Source organism: Hylobates moloch, unplaced genomic scaffold (genome assembly GCF_009828535.3).
Source record: "Hylobates moloch isolate HMO894 unplaced genomic scaffold, HMol_V3 SCAFFOLD_9, whole genome shotgun sequence".
NCBI lineage: Eukaryota > Metazoa > Chordata > Mammalia > Primates > Hylobatidae > Hylobates > Hylobates moloch.
In genome coordinates, this window is record NW_026652284.1 from 23594863 (window position 1) to 23617471 (window position 22609).

At 39.8% G+C, this 22609-nt stretch overlaps 1 protein-coding gene across 1 annotated transcript in view; it reads left to right on the forward strand.

The window, feature by feature from the left end:
* Positions 1-22609, forward strand: part of MACO1 (macoilin 1) — a 69997-nt gene that overhangs the window by 17110 nt on the left and 30278 nt on the right. Inside the window, exons 3-6 of the mRNA XM_032759369.2 lie at positions 878-1004; positions 6301-6424; positions 8644-8822; positions 10368-10869. Coding sequence (XP_032615260.1) covers positions 878-1004; positions 6301-6424; positions 8644-8822; positions 10368-10869 — 932 coding nt within the window. The remainder of the gene's footprint in view (positions 1-877; positions 1005-6300; positions 6425-8643; positions 8823-10367; positions 10870-22609) is intronic.

The window sequence follows — 22609 nt, forward strand, 5'->3', positions numbered from 1 at the left end:
TCCATGCTTTAAAAAGATGGTTTCGGCCCATGTTCTATTGGCGGTAGTGGTGTCCAGAGGAAAGCTGCATTATTAAAATTATTATTAGTTTGGTGCAATTACTTTTGCACCAACCTAATAGCATCAGTATATTTCTTACTAATATTATGGTTCATCTGTGCTGCAGAGAGCCTGTCTTTTAAGAATGAAGCTCTTTAGGAATGGTTTGTGAGGAAAGAGAAGACTTTTCTGTGTTAAAATTCTAGTTTTTTCAGGGCCAGACGTGGTGGTTCACACCTGTAATCCCAGCACTTTGGGAGGCCAAGGCGGGCGGATCACAAAGTCAGGAGATTGAGACCATCCTAGCTAACATGGTGAAACCCTGTCTCTACTAAAATTACAAAAAATTAGTTAGGTGTAGTGGCAAGTGCCTATAGTCGCAGCTACTCAGGAGGCTGAGGCGGGAGAATCGCTTGAACCCGGGAGGTGGAGGTTGCAGTGAGCCAAGATTGCACCACTGCACTCCAGCCTGGGTGACAGAGCGAGACTCCATTTCAAAAAAGAAAAAAGAAAAAAAATTCTAGTTCTTTCAGGTAACCCACATTTATTTGGAATCCAAACGAATTCACTGTGGTCCCACCTCAGTTCATTCTGATCCAGTTCTTTTTCATGATTTGAGGACCATAAAGTAGTAGTATTCTTTAATGTTAAAGTAACCGCTAGTTTTTATATGGTTGATTTTAAATGTTTAACATTTCCTTTTGTGAATTTGCTCTGTAGTTACCAAGTTATCTCTTAGCAGTTTCAATAGTTTTGTCCAACATATGGTTAACAACGTGTGGTTGAAAATAACAGGTTCTAAGATGTATCTTTTATTTTGTTTTATTTTTCCCTTTAGGCCTTCTCAGTATTTTTTGTTTGTGTAGCATTCACATCAAATATAATATGCCTGCTGTTCATCCCCATACAGTGGCTTTTTTTTGCTGCTAGCACATATGTATGGGTTCAGTACGTATGGCACACAGGTAAGTCTTAATGATTTCTTAGATGGATAGAAATCTTAGGTTCAAATTTTTAAATGTGGTTATTTCTTTGAATACATTATTTAGAGTTGAGTTTAATGTGGACATTTTAAAGTTTTCTTAATAGATTATAATATACTTTCAAAAATATGTATCTTTTTTCATTATTTGAATAAAAACTTTAAGCTGTTATGATTTGATATTTCAGTTACAGGCATTGCAGGTACCAGCTCTCACTCTGAATATGTCTTTTTTTAAAAAAAAATAGTTGGACTGATTTCTATTTGGGTATACTTGAAGACAGCCATGTGCCAAAAAAGAAAAAAATGTTCATGGAATTTCATCATTGAAAGGAATGTCATTTAGATGAACCCTTAATTTGGCACAAGAATCCTCACAGCATCCCTGGCACGTGGTGGTTTTACCTCTGATGGAAAACCTACAGTGACAAGGAACTTACCTACCGTTCCTGGTACTGTACTCTGTTTTTGGGCAGCTATAAAATAAAGTTCTTCCTCATATTAAGCCAGAATTTTCTTCCTTACATTTTGACCCAGTATGTCTTAACTGTTTTGGGGCTTGTTTATTTCTTTTTCTAAATTTTCTATTTTTTTTTAAGATGGGGTCTCACTGTGTTGCCCAGGCTGGACTTGAACTCCTGGGCTCAAATGATCCTCTCACCTCAGCTTCCTAAGTATCCGGACTAAGCCACAGCTTGCTGATTTCTTAGAGGATCTAAAGAGGTTTTCCCAGAAAAATATAAGGGAATGTATAAAACTTTTCCTTAAAATGTCAGGGGGGCCAGGTGCAGTGGCTCACGCTTGTAATCCCAGCACTTTGGGAGGCTAAGGCAGGCAGATCACCTGAGGCCAGGAGTTTGAGACCAACCTGGCCAACATGGTGAAACCCCACCTCTACTAAAAATACAAAAATTAGCTGGGTGTGGTGGCACATGCCTGTAATTCCAGCTGCTCGGGTGGCCAAGGCAAGAGAATCACTTGAACCTGGGAGACAGAGGTGGTAGTGAGCCGAGACTGCGCCACTGCACTCCAGCCTGGGTGACAGAGCGAGGCTCCATCTCAAAAAAAACACACAAAAAAACAAAACAAAATAAAAAAATATTAAGGGACCTACCAGACCATCCCCTCAATCCCAAACATTGAACCTCTGCATTAGAGCCACACTGAATGAATGTAATCTCCCTTCCACGTTAACATTTCTTTAGAGATTTAAAGACACTGTCATAACCTCTTAAGTCTTTTCTGTAGGCAAGAACACCTCTGGTTTCATCATCTTTTCATTATATATTTTAAGCACTTTCACCCTCCTAGTCTGCCTACCTCAGTGGTTCTCTACACTGTTGCAGGTGTGTTCTGACTAGAGTACAGCTCCCTACTTCTTAGAGCTATACTTCTGTTACTTCATACTAAGATCAGATGAGATATTTTGACAGCCTCAGCCCACTGTGAAAGCCAGAGCTTGGTATGCACTAGGATTTGAGGATTGGCTGTCAGAGTCAAATTTGTCTGCAAAGCTGTGTGAAACTTGATTCTTGGGCCTAGCTACAACCTGTAGGATTTTGACCAGAGAGGGAGCACCAAATAATAATAAAAGCTGTCTAGACCAACATTCATCCTCTTCTCAGAACTGCTAAGATGATGATGTTGGCCCATGTAGAAGACACAGTTGAGCTGTGTTTTTTAAAGTATCTGCTATGAGCATGATTTTCTCCATGTTTCACACTCTTTCATATCTGACCTGATTTATAAGCTACGATGAAGGTTCTTTAGTCTGCTTTCCTCTAATTAAAGTGATTTTTCTTCCCACCAGTTTTTAATTTGTATTTTCTTATCCTGGGCCTCAGTTTCTAGTGAGCTGCATTTTACATTTATCACTCTCCCTAAGTCTCAGCTTCTCTGTTGTATAAAGGTGGAGTAATCTAAATAATGGCTAAAGAACCTTCCACCTCAAATATTCTGTGACTCTGATGAGCTGTGACGATTTCTTAAATTTCTTTAGTAATATCTTAGTAGTGGAGAAGAAACTAACCATATAACTATTAATAGAACCTATTGGAAACTAGTTCAGTGGGTGACCCACAGGGCAGCAGTGTAGCTAATGTCATAAAATGCTACTGGCCCCTGTTTATCCCTAGGCTCAAAAATGCATATTGGAATAGCTAAGTTATGAAATATGTTTTAATTTGGGATGACTAGTTCTTAAATGAAACAAAAAACTGCTCTTATTGGGCTGACAAATATGAGTCAATTCCTATAACTTGGGGTAGTTGTTAAAATTTAAAATTATTTCCTGACAATATTAGGAATGGTTGATGAAATTACATATGATTACAAAGAATAATATTGTAGCATAAGCATTTTTCCTGGTGGTTAAGAGGGGAAAAAAAACAGGATATAAAACTGTATGTACAATATGATTATTATACTTGCTCAAAAATGCTTTCAATGTGATTTTATTTCATAGATGTATAATACAGGTATTTTGTCCAATTTTTCTATTTTTTTCTGTAATGTGCTTATTATGTTTATAATAACCTTATAAATTAGAGAATAGGGCAGATAAATATTTGAAAGTGCATTTTGAAATGATTTTGAAAATGCATTGTCCTCTGGGTTGCTGTTCTTCCTCCTACATTGTGAAAATGCCTATTTTTGGGCTGGGCACGGTGGCTCACACCTGCAATCCCAGCACTTTGGGAGGCCAAGGCGGGTGGATCATTTGAGTTCAGGAGTTCAAAACCAACCTGGCCAAAATGGCGAAACTTGTCTCTGCTAAAAATACAAAAATTAGCCAGGCATGGTGGCGTGTGCCTGTAATCCCAGCTGCTCAGGAGGCTGAGGCAGGAAAATCACTTGAACCCAGGAGGCAAAGGTTGCAGTGAGCTGAGATCACACATGTACTCCACTGCACTCCAACACTCCACTGCACTCCAGCCTGGGCAACAGAGTGAGACTCTGTCTCAAGAAAAAAAAAAAAGAGAAAGAAAAGGAAAAAAAGTACCTATTTTTGATATGTTAAATTCATAAGAATGGTTGAGACCATTAGCTGGCTTCACAGAGCATCCATTGTCAACTTCACTCAGGTACTAGGACTAAGGGAGGTTCTCCTCAGAAGCAGATTTAGTACTGTCTCTGTGAACTTGGGCCCAGTTTGTTTAAACTCTGGGGTTTACTCTTCAAGAAAATGAGGAAGTTAGACAAAATGATCTTCCTAGTTTCAAGATACTATGATTTTTCTTTAGTTTCATCCCAAAGATCCTTAGCAAAAAGCCCTCACGTCACTGATTTTTTCTACCCTCATGCCTATGTAGTCCACATTCATAAATATCCCATTATTAGTCATGTCCTGATATAGATGGACCTTAGCCTGCAGATTTTGATTCTAAAAGCCAATGGACATTTGCCTTTATTTGCATCTTATTTTGTTGCAAGTTTCTTTTTCCTCCCTTGAAAATTGTTTTTAATTCCAAAAGGAATATGAGTTTGTGCTTCAGAAAAAAAATTTTTGAACAATACTTAAGTGTCAGAAACATTTCTTTGTCCTACAGCTTGTTCTTAAGGATTTTTTTTTATGTCATTCCATGACAATGTAGATCTTCCCCATTCTTTAGGAAACCTTCAACATATTTAATTATATAGATTTATCATAAACAGTTTCCTGTTGATGAACATTTAAATTCTAAATTTTTGCTATTGCAAATAATATTACGGTGAATTTTTTTTTTTTTTTTTTTTTTGAGGCGGAGTCTCACTCTGTTGCCCGGGCTGGAGTGCAGTGGCGCAATCTCGGCTCACTGCAACCTCCGCCTCCAGGCAATTCAAGCATTACCCTGCCTCAGCCTCCCGGGTAACTGGAATTACAGGTGTGCGCCACCATGCCCAGCTAATTTTTGTATTTTTAGTAGAGATGGGGTTTCACTACGTTAGTCAGGCTGGTCTTGAACTCCTGACCTCGTGATCCACCCACCTCGACCTCCCAAAGTGCTGGGATTACAAGCGTGAGCCACCACACCTGGCCCTACAGTGAGTTTTTTTTTTTTTTTTTGAGACGGAGTTTCGCTCTTGTTGCCCAAGCTGGAGTGCAATGGTGCGATCTCGGCTCACCGCAACCTCTGCCTCCCGGGTTCAAGCGATTCTCCTGCCTTAGCCTCCCAAGTAGCTGGGACTACAGGCGCCTGCCACCACGCCTGGCTATTGTTTGTATTTTTAGTAGAAACAGGGTTTTGCCATGTTGGCCAGGCTGGTCTTGAACTCCCGACCTCAGGTGATCCACCCTCCTCAGCCTCCCAAAGTGCTGGGATTACAGGCGTGAGCCACTGCGCCCAGCCCAGTGAATATTTTTATGTATTTATCTCAAGACTCTTTTATGTTTCTATAGGGTAGATTCTTAGAAGTGGAATTTCTGGGCCGGGCGCGGTGGCTCATGCCTGTAATCCCAGCACTTTGGGAGGCCGAGGTGGGCGGATCACGAGGTCAGCAGATGGAGACCATCCTGACTAACACGGTGAAACCCTCTCTCTACTAAAAATACAAAAAATTAGCCAGTCGTGGTGGTAGGCGCCTGTAGTCCCAGATATTTGAGAGGTTGAGGCAGGAGAATTGCTTGAACCTGAGAGGTGGAGCTTGCAGTGAGCCGACATCACACCACTGCACTCCAACCTGGGCAACAGAGTGAGACTCAGTCTCAAAAAAAAAAAAAGAAAAAGAAGTGGAATTTCTGGGTAAAAGAAAGGTACAAGTATTTAAATTTAAATATACTGCCAAATTGCTATCTAAAATAGTTGCCCCAATTTATATTTTCGCCAAGTATAAAAATGAACCTTTCCCCATACCCTCCCTATGCCATTATCTGTCTTTAAAAATTTTATCTAATAGTTAAGAAAATGGAATCTGATTGGTTTAATTTGTATTTCTCTAATCAGTAGTTAACATCTTTTTCTGTTTTTTAGCCATCTGTATTTCTTTTTTTGTGACTTGTAAATTATTTTCTTAAGTTTTTATTGATTTGTAGGAGCTCTTTGTATGTCAGGGCTATGAATCCTTTGTTTTACATACATTGTAAATATTTTTTGCCAGGATGTTTGTCTTTTATTTTTATCAGTGATTCTGTGGAATCATTTGTCATATAAAAGCTTTCAGTTTGGATCAGTTTGCCTTTTAATTTAGTTTAGGCGAAGGTCTTAATGAAAGTTACTGTCATTGAATTAGTCTCCCAAACAATCGATCTGTTAGTTACTATATCATTTATTAATGCTTGCCTCTCTGCTGCTTTCCCACAGAAAGGGGAGTGTGTTTGCCTACAGTGTCTCTCTGGATCCTCTTTGTTTATATTGAAGCAGCCATTAGATTTAAAGATCTCAAAAACTTTCATGTAGACCTTTGTCGTCCATTTGCTGCTCACTGGTAAGTATTACATAAATGTGTGTGTGTATGTATATGTGTGTGTGTGTGTGCGTGTATTTTTTTTTTTTTTTTTTTAGATGGAGTCTCGCTCTGTCACCCAGGCTGGAATGCAGTGGCATGATCTTGGTTATACAACCTCTGCCTCCCAGCTTCAAGCGATTTTCCTGCCTCAGCCTCCCAAGTAGCTGGGATTACAGGCGTGTGCCACCATGCCTGGCTAATTTTTGTATTTTTAGTAGAGACAGGGTTTCATCATATTGGCCAGGCTGGTCTCGAACTCCTGACCTCAAGTGATCCACCTGCCTCGGCCTCCCAAAGTGCTGGGATTATAGGCGTGAGCCACTGCACCCAGCCAGTATTATATATATTCTTTATCTATAATTCATTTCACTGTAGAATGCTAAGTTCAACTGTAAATTTATTCTTGGAAATTTTACATGGACCCAGAAAGCAGTACAGCATGGTTGGAAAGAGCATGAGCGCCCCCTTTTCAGGCAGATGAGTGAATCCCAGCTCTTTCCCCTGACAGCTGTGTTGCCTTGTCACTGCCTCTAAGCCATGGTTTTCTTACCTGCCTCACTGGGTCATGGGAAAAAGGAACTGAAGTGATACATGTATTCAACTTAATGCCAAGCACATAGGTGTCTGATGAATGTTAGCTATGTTTATTATAATCAGGTAATGATTCCAGAAGGTCTTGATGAAATATATGGCTAATTCATGAAACTTAAAATAATTTAGAATTTCCTTAGCCTATTATAAGTAAGAGAATATTATTAATAATTTTTGAATGAATATTATTTCTCTTTATAACATGTTAATGAATATTAAGATATTATTCATTTAATCTTAACCATGAAATATTTTTGAAAAATGAGCTTGTTTCTTATTTATATCTATTGTGGAACTTACCACCTAATGTATGTTTCTCCTAAACACGCCAATTTTTACTAATATTTATGGCAGAAACCAAAATAAACAGTAATCAACTAAAAAAATACTGTTTCCAGTATTTTTAGTCTTTTTACAAACAAGTAAATTAAATGAACTTGGTCAATAAAACATGTCACTGTAAGTTTGTAGTAAGACCACATTTAGACTAATTATAAATTGATACATTTTCATGTTAGTGAAACTTATGTGGGCTTGACAGTGTTTGCAGAGGCTTTGAAATGATGTTAGGCAGGCTGGTAAGTTCAATGAAAATATTTAACTTTCTATCCCAGAGATTAGAGTTCTAAGTACAGCTGGTTTAATTGGTGATACAAACCAAATGTTGGCACTGATCATATCGGATACTTATTTTAATGATTCTTGAATTTATGTATGACAGAATTTATATATGACAGAGTGTTTGTGAACCAATCTTCAAGGAATAGCTGGTGACAGTACCCCTCAGGCAGCAAGATTAAGTTAGTCACCTGAATTTGACCCTGCCTTCTAGTATTGAAAATCAAATGATGTCCTTGTGATTTTTTTTTTTTAACACTTAATGTTTACTTTTGGCTACCCATAAAGTCTCTACCCTTTTAGTTTTTAAAAGCATACAGGCCAGGCGTGGTGGCTCACACCTGTAATCCCAGCACTTTGGGAGGCCGAGGCAAGCGGATCACGAGGTCGAGAGATCGAGACCATCCTGGCCAACATGGTGAAACCCTGTCTCTACTAAAATTACAAAAATTAGCTGGGCATGGTGGCACAGGCCTGTAGTCCCAGCTACTCGGGAGGCTGAGGCAGGAAAATCACTTGAACCCGGGAGGTGGAGGTTGCAGTGAGCCGAGATCACACCACTGCACTCCAGCCTGGGCAACAGAGCAAGACTCTATTTCAAAAAAAAAAAAAAAGGGTACAGGTATCTGCCTAAGTTCTAATGCATAAGGCAATTCTTCAATATTTCTTCAAAGGCATTAGCCACTGTATCTGACAGTCACTGTGGTGACTCCTTGAATTAATTTGAAGAATGCCAAAGTCTAATGGGAAGTGTCCTCTTATGGTCTAGCAGTCCTGTTGTTCCTGGGGGTTTTGTTCTGTGTGCCAATTGCTTCTGATTTCCACAGTAGACATTACATTTATTTGTGTGTCTAGTGAATGCTATTCTCAACTACCATCATCAATTAGAATTTATTTTTAAATTTTAAGCCATAGGTATTCTCATGTGCTTGAGGCACGTGTGGTTCATTTTAAACCTACAGTTACTGGCTGGATTGTCTTCTTTCTAGTATTGGGTACCCTGTGGTAACTTTGGGCTTTGGCTTCAAAAGTTACGTAAGCTACAAAATGCGGTTAAGGAAGCAAAAAGAAGTACAAAAAGAGAACGAGTTTTACATGCAACTTCTTCAACAAGCTCTCCCTCCAGAGCAACAGATGCTACAGAAGCAAGAAAAAGAGGCCGAGGAAGGTAGGTCTTTACCCTAAAGCTGTTGGCTCAATAGGCTAGTCATTATTTTGTCTCTTGGTAGAATTTTCTTTTCTGGAAAAGTAGCTAGGATTTTGTTTTTTTCTGTCTAATGGTGTTCCTCCTCAGGGTCATTGTTTTATTTGATCAATGAAATACAGATTGTGAATGAAGTTTTTTACATACTGTCTGAAGGCTATGTGTTTAAATATGTTTATTTTATTATTTTAAAATATATTTATATCTTTTTTATATTTTCTGATATTTTTTTTTTAATTTAGTTTTTTGAGACAGGGAGGGTCTCACTCTGTTGCCTAAGCTGGAGTGCAGTGATAACAGGGCACACTGCAGCCTCAAACTCCTAGGAGCAAAGTAATCTTCTCTCCTCAGCCTCCTGAGCAGCTGCTACCATAGGCACGTGCCACCATGCCTGGCTAATTTTTTTAAATTTTTTTTTGTAGAGGTGAGGTCTCACCGTGTTGTTCAGGCTGGTCTCGAACTCCTGATCTCAAGCAATCTTCCCACCTCCACCTTCTAAAGTACAGGGATTACAGGCATGAGCCACTATGCCCAGCCTGTTTTACATATTTTAAAATATATATTCTCAGCAACAAAATAGTATGGAACTACGTGAACTGGTAATTGAAGCAAGCCAAGAACCAAAGTATAAGCACAATGGAGATGTAGACATGTAGAATTGAACTTTAGAAGCCAGATGTCTTCTGAATAGAGCCAAGATGGATAGGTCATGTTCTAAATGCTTCATGTAATGTAATGCAGATTTTAAATTGAATCATTTCTAATGGAATCCATCTCATGGGCATTTGACCAATAGAAATAGATAATTGGCAGTAGCTAGTTTCCATTGGTTTGAGAGTTGAAAGTTTGAGGTCATGTTTTTATTTAATATATTTCAAAATTATCTTTTTGTCTGATGTGGTGCAAAAATATCTCTTCAAGTAGACTTTAATAAATTGGAATGTGTAGACCCGATACACAAAATTCTTTCTGAGTGGTCTGGTAAATGATACAGACTTCCTTATTACCTCAACACTAGAGTCCAGAAAAAGGATAGATGTCCTGTATCCTAAAATTATTCTTCTTTTGTTTCATTTAACCTCTTTCTTTTCAGTAAAGTTATTAGCAGTTCGTTTACTCCAGGCACTTAAAAAAATATGACTTCTTAGGATCTGCCTGTGTCCTCTCACCTCAGTGATAGGCGAGTTTGATTTGACTAATACACAAAGTGTGACCTAATTATAAAACCCTGATCTTGTTTTCAAGACTAGACCTTTAGTGGCCATCATTTTCATAAATGATGGTGATTTTCTAAATGTGGAGTTTGTCAAATGTATTTGGATTTTCTTCTATTTTTTCCTACATCTTCTAGTAAACTATGAGGATTTGCTTCTTGATTAGCATATAATGAGTGTACAAACTAATGTGAATTTCTTAAGTGTAGATAATAGTTTGTTGAATTTGTGTTGTTAAAAAACTAAATATTCCGGTGTGGGCTTTTTGTTTGTTGGTTTGTTTTTGGTATTGTAGCAGCCAAAGGATTACCTGATATGGATTCTTCAATCCTTATACACCACAATGGAGGTATCCCAGCCAACAAAAAACTCTCCACAACTTTGCCAGAGATAGAATACCGAGAAAAAGGGAAAGAAAAGGACAAGGATGCCAAAAAACACAACCTTGGAATAAATAACAACAATATTCTACAACCAGTAGACTCTAAAATACAAGAGATTGAGTATATGGAAAACCATATCAATAGTAAAAGATTAAATAATGATCTTGTGGGAAGTACAGAAAATCTCTTGAAAGAGGACTCATGCACTGCTTCCTCAAAAAATTACAAAAATGCCAGTGGAGTTGCGAACTCCTCACCTCGAAGTCATAGCGCCACAAATGGGAGCATTCCTTCCTCATCTAGTAAAAACGAGAAGAAGCAGAAATGCACTAGCAAGAGCCCAAGTACACACAAGGACTTAATGGAAAACTGTATTCCTAATAACCAGCTAAGCAAACCAGACGCACTGGTCAGGTAAGTGCGCATGCTGCGTCCTTACTAACACTTTCCAGTAAACTTGACATACTCCTGACATACTCCTATATGGGCCTGTAGGGATTGTTCGTAATCAGATATTGTGACTAGTGACATGTGGTGTTTTACATGAGTTTGTTGGCCACCTTGTGTTATTGTGTTGAAGCATTGACTTCAGCTCTTTGCAGTGTTCTGAATAAGGAGTGACACTGATTACTTCCCACATGTGACAAATTGACCTGTAACTTGATTCTTCTAGTCGTGTTGTAAGGCACTTCTTTGGTCCTTGTCCTTTTCCGTTTGCATGTCCAAAGTTCTTCTGGCATAAACACAAAAAGAAGAGTTTGTGCTTGTTCATGCAAATCTCTGTCAAACAGATATACATTGCAGGAGAGGGGTGAGAAAGTTGTCCCCACTACTTTGTGCTTGTTTTGTTTTTCTGCACTTAGAATATGAATTATCCTAGATAACTCTGGGAAAGTTAGATTTGAAAAGCAATCTCTTTCACAAAAATCCATGGACAAACACAGTGTTAGACACGAAGTTTAATTAGGAATGTTCCTTTTCTCATTTTAATTAAAAGATTTTTTTTTTTTTTTTTTTTTGAGACGGAGTCTTGCCCTGTCGCCCAGGCTGGCACGATCTCGGCTCGCTGCAACCTCCGCCTCCTGGCTCCAAGTGATTCTCCTGCCTCAGCCTCCCGACTAACTGGGATTACAGGTGCTTGCCACCACGCCAGGCTAATTTTTTTGTATTTTTATTAGTGACGGGATTTCACCATGTTGGCCAGGCTGGTCTCAAACTCCTGACCTCAAGTGATCCACCTGCTTCAGCCTCGCAAAGTCCTGGGATTACAGATGTGAGCCACCGCGCCCGGCCATAAAAGAATAACATTGTTTTATTACATTGACTGGCTCAGACTTAATTTTACTATATTTTATATGGTGTATGTTAGGCAAACACAAATATGTTCCTTTCACCTCAGATCTTTAATTTGGAAACTGAGATCTAAACTGGAGCTTTTTTGTGTGTATGTAACTCAAGAGGGCAATTGAAACTCTCCCCTTCCAGTAAGTTATATTCTTCTTTCTCTGGCTTGCTTCAGGCAGCCCTTTAGGCAGTCCGTTTATTCTAGGAGGGAGGCTTTCCAGCATTATAAATTGTATGAACTAGATTATTAATTTGTTTCAATTTTCTGATTGGCAGTTAAACTAAGCGAGATATATTTGGGTTCTACTAATACAGGCTTTAGAGGTTTCACAGCCCCCAGGCTACTTTTGGAAGCGTGCTATTGCTATTGCCTGGCTGGCATCCATATCCATTTATTAGGACATTCTGGCCATTGTGCCCAGCAGAAAAAACACATGGAAGAGAACCCTCCTCCAGATGCCCATGGGAGAAAGACCAATTAGTTGACCTTCTATTTCAGAGGAATATCCCACAAATTCACTAAATGCTATACACAAAACATCTGTCACAGCTATTTACCATCCTTTCTCCTACACAATTTTTTTTTGAGATAGGATCTCACTGTTTTGCTTAGGCTGGAGTGTAGTGGCGTGATCACAGCTAATTGTAGACTCCATCTCCCCAGGCTCAGGTTTTCCTCCCACCTCATCCTCCTGTGTAGCTGGGAATACAGGCGCATGCCACTATGCCTGGCTAATTTTTTAATTTTTTTATAGAGAGGAGATCTCGCCATGTTGCCCAGGCTGACACAAGTTTAGTAATAGCGGTCAAGCCAAAATACTTTGGTGGTGGTTGCAGAAAAAGCAGTCAGGGCTCGGTCTTGTGCTACCGTTGCCCTTGGGCCCCGGTTGTGATATTGATTGACTCTACTATCTGATCTGCTTTTAGTAGAGAAGTTCAAGGACCCCAATGGCTAATTGTCCAGTAAGCTGGGGATGATGACATGGGTGCAGTGCCCCCGTGCCTACACCTAAGGAGTATGCTTCTTCTTGTGGTCACTAATGCGTACTCTGCCTTGACCTACAGTGCCCTAGGTATTACTCTGTTTTGGAGAACTACTTACTATCAAATGACTAATAGACAACATTATATTTAAGGTTTATAAGCTCCCATGGTATAATTTTCAACTTTTAATGTTATAAAAAATAAGGGGATGATCTAAATATCCAATAATGGGAGAAATTTAAAATAAATTATGGTCCATCCATTTGATAAACTTTTAATATAGATACTATAAAATCATACTTTTGAGCCATATTAAAGAATATGGGGAAGTATGTCAAAGCATTTCATGAATAAAGGAGAAAGCAATTTAATGAAAAACAATTTTTTCTAATATACATAGAAAAATGATTTAAAGGGAAAAGAACCAAATTGTTAGCAATAGTTGTTATCCCTTGATAGTGTTGGGCATTTATTTTTTCTTTTTATTTTCATACATTTTCACATTTTTCTATGATGAACAACAATGAAAGAGTTTAAAAGGAAAGGCATCTATCTGAGCAGATTATCCAGCTTGATTGGAGGAGGTCTTATCTTACTTCCTCCCACCCTTAACTGTCCCCTCTGTTTCCTCGTTTGACTTCATGTATCTTTTGATCCATGTCAATAAGATTGTGACTGATTCAAACCTGACATGTTTGAGTTGTTAGCTAGAGAGTGGGTTTGTTATCCAGATGGAGCAGGCTGGACTCAGCGGTCTCTAAGACCCCTTCTGATGCAAACATACAGGGCTGACAGTATGTACATGCACTGTTTGCTTCTGCAGGCACTCTTGGGTTGGTGCACAGTTTCAGGCCAACAAACTTCCACAGGGATTCTTTAGCGATAAAATTGATCTCTCCTTTTTTTTAAAATTTTAGATTTAGGAGGTACACGTGCGTTCATATGCAGGTTTGTTGCAAGGGCATATTGCATGATGCTGAGCTTTGGGCTTCTATTGATCCCATCACCTAGACAGTGAACATAGTACCCAATAGGAAGGTTTTTCAGCCCTTGACTGCCTCCCTCTCTTCCTCCTTTTCAAGTCCCTAGTGTCTATTGTTCCAGTCTTTCTGTCCATGTGTCCCCAAGTTGATCTACCCTTTTCTAAGTGTCGAAGACAAAATTTGAAAACCAGTACTATATTAACTAACCAGTAACTCTACTGTAATAATAGATTAATTGCAACACATTCTACAGCTATGTCTGTCTGAAAACTGTGGGTGAGAACTGCTATTTTTGAGAAAACAATTCAATGACTTTTGGGGGGAAAATTCATTTCTGCTCCACCAGTTTCAAGGAGAATTCTTGTAGCTCGGTTTGGCTGTCCAATTAAGGTTTGATGGCTATTCCCGGTAAAAGGGCGGGCAGTCTGGCAGGTCTTTCTCAAGCTCTCTCAGCTCTAGGGATGTTCTTTAGTATGCTGTATACCATGGGTTAGCAAACAACAGCACACAGGCCAAATCTGGCCCACTGCCTGCTTTTGTAAAAATAAATTTTACTGGAACACAGCCACTCTCATTCATTTACATCATATCAATGGCCACTTTCGTGCTACAGTGGCAGGGCTGAATAGCTGCCACAGAGACTATGGCCTGCAAAGCCGAAAGTATATACTGTCTGGCCCTTTACAGAAAAAGTGTGCTGACGTCCATCGTATAGTAGTCACTTGTTTTGACGATCTTTCCCCCTTATTAGATTGTGAGCTCCAGGGGGCAGAAACTGGTTCTCTTCATTTTTAATATCTCTCTATAAAAACAGTGCTTAGTGAATGTTGAATCAATGAATGATATATGGTGACAAGGAACTGGGTGAATGGAAGAAGCTCTGCTTTACGAGGAAATACAAGAGAAAGTGGAGCAGAAGGTGCTGGGTAGATTCCTAAGGTAAAGAAATGTGGAGGAAGGTGAGGAACCTGGGAATAAATAGGGGTTGCCTATAGGGTCCTTTCCTAGAAAGTTTGGGAACTTGCGAAAGGCAGTCTGGAGTACTCTGTTGGTTTTAGAAACATATACCTTACAAAATGACCCTGTTTTGTGCCAGTTTGATTTCTGAATTGTTTATGTAAGACATTTAAAAACACTTAATGTTGGAAGCCAAAAATGGTTTTGATTCCAACATGAGAAAAATTCTAGTCAAAAACAGAAAAAGCAATGAGGAAGATCAGTTGTTTTAACTAAGTACTGAGTTGGAAAGGAATAATATAAATTAGAATAAGGTTGGTTTAAAATTTTTCCTCAGTGGTCAATTAAAAATATTTTAAGTGTGAAAAAAATCATTACAATTTTAGATAAAGGAAAAAGAGAAAATAGTCCCACAATCATGACACAAATTGCTGTTAAAATTTGGTTGTCTTCTCGTAGGCTAATTATATATAGTTGTCATCATAGCATTTTATAGTGTTTTTTTTTAATAGATTTTAATTTTTAGAACAGTTTTAGATTCACAGAAAAATTGAGTGGAAGATACAGAGATTTCTCATATACCTGCTGTCCCCACACGTGCCTAGCCTTCCCATTGTCAGCATCTCCCACCAGAGTGGTACATTTGTTACACAGACGAACCTCCATTGACACATCATTATCATTTAGTCCACAGTTTACATTAGGATTCATTCTTAGTGTTAAATAGTCTTATGGGTTTGAATACATTTATAATGGCATGTATCTACCATTACAATATACAGAGTAGTTTTACTGCCCTAGAAATCCTCTGTGCTCTGTCCATCTATCCCTCCCCTCCCCTGACCCCTGGGAAGTGCTGATCTTTTCACTATCTCTTTAGTTTTGCCTTTTCCAGAATGTCGTATGGTTGGAATGATATTGCATAGCCTTTTCAGATTGACTTCTTTCACTTAGTAATGTGCATTTAAGATTCCTCCATGTCTTCTATACTTTTTTTTTTTTTTTGAGATGGAGTCTCACTCTGTTGCCCAGGCTGGAGTGCAATGGCGTGATCTTGGCTCAGTGCAACCTCCACCTCCCAGGTTCAAGCGATTCTCCTGCCTCAGCCTCCTGAGTAGTTGGGATTACAGGTGGCTTCCATCACACCCGGCTAATTTTTGTATTTTTGGTAGAGATGGCGTTTCGCTATGTTGGCCAGGCTGGTCTTGAACTCCTGACCTCAGGTGATCTGCCTGCCTGGGCCTCCCAAAGTTCTGGGATTACAGGCGTGAGCCACTGCACCCATCTATAATTTCTTTTTTTTTCCCCCCCCGAAATGGAATCTTGCTCTTGTTGCCCAGGCTGGAGTGCAAGGTGCGATCTCAGTTAACTGCAACCTTCACCTCCCAGGTTCAAGTGATTCTCCTGGCTTAGCCTCCCGAGTAGCTTGGATTACAGGCACCCGCCACCATGCCCAGCTGATTTTTTGTATTTTTAGTAGAGATGGTTTTTTAGTAGAAATGGGGTTTTGCCATGTTAACCAGGCTGGTCTTGAACTCCTGACCCCAGGTGATCCACCTACCTTGGCCTCCCAAACTGCTGGAATTACAGGCATGAGCCACTGCGCCCAGGCAATTTTTTTTTTTTTTTTTTAAATATAGAGACAGGATCTTACTATGTTGCCCAAGCTGGTCTTGAACTCCTGTGCTCAAGTGATCAACCTGCCTCGGCCTCCCAAAGTGTTGGGATTACAGGTGTGAGCCATCATGCCCAGCCTGCTCCGTGTCTTTTCCTGGCCTAATAGCTCATTTCTTGTTAGTACTGAATAATATTCCATTGTCTGGATATACCACAAGTTTATCCATTCACCTGCTGTAGGACATCTTGGTTTTTTCCAAGTTTTGGCAATTATAAATAAAGCTATCAACATCTATGTGCCGGTTTTGGGGTGGACATAAGTTTTCAACTTCTTTGGATAAATTCCAAGGAGCACAGTTGCTGGATCATAGAGCATGTTTAGTTGTAAGAAACTGCCACAGTGTCTTTGACAGTGGCTATACCATTTTGCATTCCCACCAGCAATGAATGGGAGTTCCTGTAAATCCTGGCCAGCACTTGGTATTATCAGTGTTATGGATTTTGGCCACCCTAATAGGTGGATAGTGGTATCTCGTTGTTTTAATTTGCATTTCCCTGGTGACATATGATATGATGTTACATCTTTTTATATGCTTGTTTACCATCTATGCATCTTTTTTTGGTGAGGTGTCAAAGTCTTAGCCCACTTTTAAAATTTGTATAAATCATGGTGTACAAGTGCAATTTTGTTACATGCATAGATTGTGTATTGGTCAAGTCAGGGCTTTCACCCAAATAATATACATTTTACCTGTTAACCAACTTCTCATCATCGACCCTCCTTCTACCCCTTCATCTTTCCGAGTCTCCATTGTCTATCATTCAACTCTCTGTGTCCATGTATACACACTTTTTAGCACCCACTTATGAGTACAAACATGTAATATCAGGCTTTTCGCATCTGGCTTGTTTCACTTAAGATAATGACCTCCGTTTCTACCCATGTTGCTGCAAAAGACATAATGTCATTCTTTATGTGGCTGAACAATATTCCATTGTGTATGTATACCACATTTTCTTTATCCAGTCATCCATTGACGGACACTTAGGTTGATTCCATATCTTTGCTATTGTGACTAGTGTGGTAGTAAACATACAAGTGCAGGTATATTTTTGATACATTGATTTCTTTTTCTTTGGGTAGCTAACCAGTAGTGGGATTGCTGGATCAAGTGGCAGTTTTACTTATAATTCTTTGAGGAATCTCCATACTGTTTGCCATAGAAATTGTAATGATTTACATTCTCACCAGCAGTGTTTAAGGGTTTCCTTCTCTCCACATCCTTGCCAACATCTGTTACTTTTTGTCTTTTTGGTATTAGTTCGGCCCATTTTATTTATTTGTTTATTTATTTTTGAGACGGAGTTTCACTCTTGTTGTCCAGGCTGGAGTGCAATGATGCCATCTTGGCTCACTGCAACCTCCACCTCCTGGGTTCAAGTGATTCTCGTGCCTCAGCCTCTCGAGTAGCTGGGATTACAGACATGCAGCACCATGCCCGGCTAATTTTGTATTTTTAGTAGAGACGGGGTTTCTCCATGTTGATCAGGGTGGTCTCAAACTCCTGACCTCAGGTGATCCACCTGCCTCGGCCTCCCAAAGTGCTGGGATTACAGGCGTGAGCCACCTCACCCGGCCAGTTGAGCCCATTTAAAAATCAGTGTGTTTGTTTTCTTATTGTTGTAAGAGTTCTTCGTATATTTTCGATAATAGTCCTTTATCAGATGCCTTTTGCAAATGTTACACTTTCTCTCAGTCTGAGGCTTTTTATTCACTTGACAGTGTCTTTTATAGAGCAGAGATTTTTATTTTAATGAGGTCTAGCTTATCAATTTTTTCTGTCATAGATCATGCCTTTAGAGTTGTTTGTGTAGTTTTTGTGTCCTGCTTTTTTCACTTAAATTATATAAAAATCATTTTCTCAACTTAGTCTAACACTCATTTTTACATAGGGTGGAATATTCCATGGCAGGCCAATGCGATCATTCAGAAATCATGGTCGGCCGGGCATGGTGGTTCACGTCTATAACCCTAGCACTTTGGGAGGCCAAGGTGGGTGGATCACTTGAGGTCAGGAGTTTGAGACCAGCCTGACCAACATGGTGAAACCTCGTCTCTACTAAAAATACAAAATTAGCTGGGCATGGTGGCACACACCTGTAACCCCAGCTACTTGGGAAGCTGAGGCAGGAGAATCACTTGAACCCAAGTAGTGGAGGTTGCAGTAAGCCAAGATCATGCCACAGCACTCTAGCCTGGGCAACAGAGCGAGGCTCTTTCTCAAAAAAAATAAAAAAGAAATCACTCTCTAAGATCAGGCAGAGCAGGGTGCGACACCTGAACTGCTGTCCTGAAGTTTCAAGGCCTGCAAACAGAGGAATCAACAGTTTTGTTTGCACTTGCCACAAGATTCCCTCTCAAAACAGCCCAAGACCATGTAGTTTCTTGTCGGCAATTGTTACTTCTTTCAGTTTCCTTCTTAAGGGAGAGAATTTAACACTTTGAGTTAACAAAATACTAAGTGATCCATAATCTGCAGAAATGTTGAAGCAAACGTCTCTTCTCTGTTTATTTCCATTCCACTGCCTTTTTTGTTAAGACAGATTTGTCTTTTTTATTATAGTGTTTATTTTTAATATGATATCAACCCTTTAAAGTAGTTGAATTGTATCTGGTATAAAGAGTCATAAAGGAAATATATCCAGAGTTTGCTTGGTAGAGTACCATTTAATAAAACTGAGTAGAATTTAGAATGATGATTTTTTTTTTTTTTTTTTTTTTTTTTGCAAGTAGAAGAGATCTAAGAGCTATCTAGACCAGCTTCCTTGAACTCTGTTGTTTTTCATTTTTATCAGTGAAGTGAATGAACCCTGGAAGATTACATGGCTGGTGTGGGTGACCAAGCTAGGGTGACGGTGCCAGGACCAGAGCTGAAGTTTCTTGACTTCTGGAACCCTTTCTCTTATACCATAGTACTTTAAAAATTTTTATCAACTCGCTTTTTCTGCTTTATATTTTTTTGGCTTTTTGTTTTGAATGCAAATACAACTAACATTGGCCCAAGGATTGGCACTAGAATGAGATTCTAGGATCTCATGGCTAAAATCTGTAGAAAAAATGGTTAGAATTTCAGAATTTTTTTTTCCTACTAGAGAGGTGCTGTTGTGTGTTAAAAATTCTTGCTCTTGCCAAAGACACATGAGTGTACTTACTTATCTCTAAATAGAAGGGGGCCAGCTGCTTGTATCCTTGAAAGCTTATAGGATCTCTGAGACTTCAACTCTGGTTAGGGCTAGCTTGGGAATTGGTCTGGTCCAGGCAGCCTAGAGCCCCACAGCATGGGAATTGTTCTTTATATCTGGAGTAGGCTTAGCTTGGCAGCAGCAGATTTAAGAACCCTGAACTAGAAGATGTTGAGACCAGGGTTGTAACCATCAACTTACCCTGCAGAGAGGCCACCATTAACCTTGTTCCTCATTCTTGCTTCGAAGGCCTAGAGTCCTGGGGTGTGCACATTGCCATGATGGTGAGCTCCTAGAAATTTTGAAGCCATGGAAAAGAGAGTGCCTTTTCTTAAGGAGAATATGGAAATCTGGGTAAAGTGTAATGTATTGAATACTCACTCTTTTATTCCACTTCAAATTCATTTGGTTATTTTAGGCACATCAAAATGATATTACTTATAACTTGGTTTGCTCCCATAATTAGTTCTGTTTATTTAGAGACTTGAGAGCCTGAAAGGAAATGGGGAAAACATTGCTCAGGATTTTTTCAGGAATCTCCAAGCAACTGGTAGACCTGCCTCAGAGAAGAGGGAAGCATAGAGAAGCACTTTGAGAGATTTTAACTCATTTGTTTACACTGAGAAGTGTCTTTTGGTTTTTTTGTTTTGTTTTGTTTTGTTTTTGGAGACGGAGTCTCACTCTGTCGCCCAGGCTGAAGTGCAGTGGCGCAGTCTCGGAACCTTCACCTCCTAGGTTCAAGTAATTCTCCTGCCTCAGCCTCCCAAGTAGCTGGGATTACAGGTGGTGCCACCACATCTGGCTAATATTTTTATTTTTTTTTAGTAGAGACGGGGTTTCACCATGTTGCCCAGGCTGGTCTCGAGCTCCTGACCTCAGGTGATCTGCCTGCCTTGGCCTCCCAAAGTGCTAGGATTACAGGCGTGAGCCACCACGCCTGGCTGAGAAGTGTTTAACTTACACTCATATGCAAGTACTAATTTAACAAATCTGAATCTAGAAAAATATTTTTAGAGCATATATATTGATAACAACATAATCTATAAATAAGCTATATAGTGTTCTAGTCATCAGTGAGTATGTTGATTAGTATTGTGTTTAGTTGTCTGTGATACAAGTTTTTGTGACTCATTCCTTTCTAGTTTAAGTTGGTGAGTGAGCAAAGTGTCATTGCCCTTCATTGTACTTTCTAGCCCACTTAAACCTTGTATTTATGTTTTTTGATTTTAAAACATAAATCTGCTCTTTTTTCCTTAAAAGGGCAGATGGAGATAGGAAACATTAAAAATGATCAGCTTTCCTCTGTGACTAGACTTTCCTGATGGCACACATTGCTCAAATGTGGCTTGACTAGGAATTCACAGACTTTCATACTTCTGAATTTAACCTTGTCTTCCAGCTACCAGCATTTAATACTGCTGTGTAACCTCTGACTTTTTTTTTTTTTTTTTTTTGAGACAGAGTCCTGCTCTGTCACCCAGGCTGTAGTGCAGTGGTCCGATCTCGGCTCACTGCAACCTCTGTCTTCTGGGTTCAAGTGATTCTCCTGCCTCAGCCTCCTGAGTAGCTGGGACTACAGGCGCGCACCACCATGCCCGGCTAATTTTTGTAGAGATGGGGTTTCACCATATTGGCCAGGCTGGTCTCGAACTCCTGACTTTGTGATCTACCTGCCTCAGCTTCCCAAAGTGCTGGAATTACAGGCGTGAGCCACCGCGCCTGGCCAACCTCTGACTTTTATAAGACTCCTTGGTGTATTTGGTCTTGCAGTTTAGGAAAAAACTAAAGTAGACATTTTAGGGTGCTTATTTTTTGTTTCTCCACATTATAAGATGTCTACACCCAATTTAAAATTATACCTTGGTTGAATAGAAAGGACTATATTTTTAGATACTGATTTTTCATAATCAGTGGATTCAATATGATTTGGTGTGAATAACTATAAAATAGAGCAAAGTGAAGAGAGAATCCAAGATGTCCCTATTGTGTGATCTTAGAGAAACATTTCAAAGCCACTAGTAAATTTGGGGGCTAATGCTATTTACTATCTATATTTCTATCATTCTCTATCTCTTATAGGGAACTGGCCTGGGTCAGGGTTAGGAGTGATTGAGGCTGGCTCCCAGCTCCAAGGCAAGAGAGTAAGTTGCAACAGAAGGTAGAGAAGAAGGTTGTAGGCATGAAGCAAGAATTGAATCCAAAGCTAGGACCTGACCATTGGATTGAAGCAAGACAGGGCAGTCAGTTTAGGAGACAGAGCCTGTGAGCATTCCCTGGACTGGTAACCCAGGGGCAGGTGGCTTTTTGTGGATTATTCCATCCTTCCCCCAGGGCCCTGACGAGTCCTTAGTGGGAAACCACAGTAGTTAAGTGGGAAAGATAACAAACAATTCTCTTGAAAGGTTCAAGCCCATCTTAAGGTAATTAAAGGAACCCAAGATTGTTTGCTAAAGTGGGGTGGGGAGGGGGCAGGTAGCAAAACAGATTGTATAGTATGAATCCATTGAAAAATATGGGTAGGGGCCGGGCTCAGTGGTTCACACCTGTAATCCCACACTTCGGGAGGCTGAGGCAGGTGGATCATTTGAAGTCAGGAGTTTGAGACCAGCCTGGCCAACATGGTGAAACCCCGTCTCTACTAAAAATATAAAAATTAGCTGGGCGTGGTGGCATGTGTCTGTAATCCCAGCTACTCAGGAGGCTGAGGCACGAGAATCGCTTGAACCTGGGAGTCAGAGGTTGCAGTGAGCCAAGGTTGCACCTCTGCACTCCAGCCTGGGCCACAGAGTGAGAACCTGTCTTTAAAAAAAATGAAAGATATATATGGGTAGGGCCGGGTGCGGTGGCTCACACCTGTAATCCCAGCACTTTGGGAGGTCAAAGCAGGTGGATCACGTAAGGCCAGAAGTTCGAGACCAACCTTGCCAACATGGCAAAACTCTGTCTCTACTAAAAATACAAAAATCAGCTGAGTGTGGTGGCGGGTGCCTGTAATCCCAGCTACTCAAGAGGCTGAGGCACGCAAA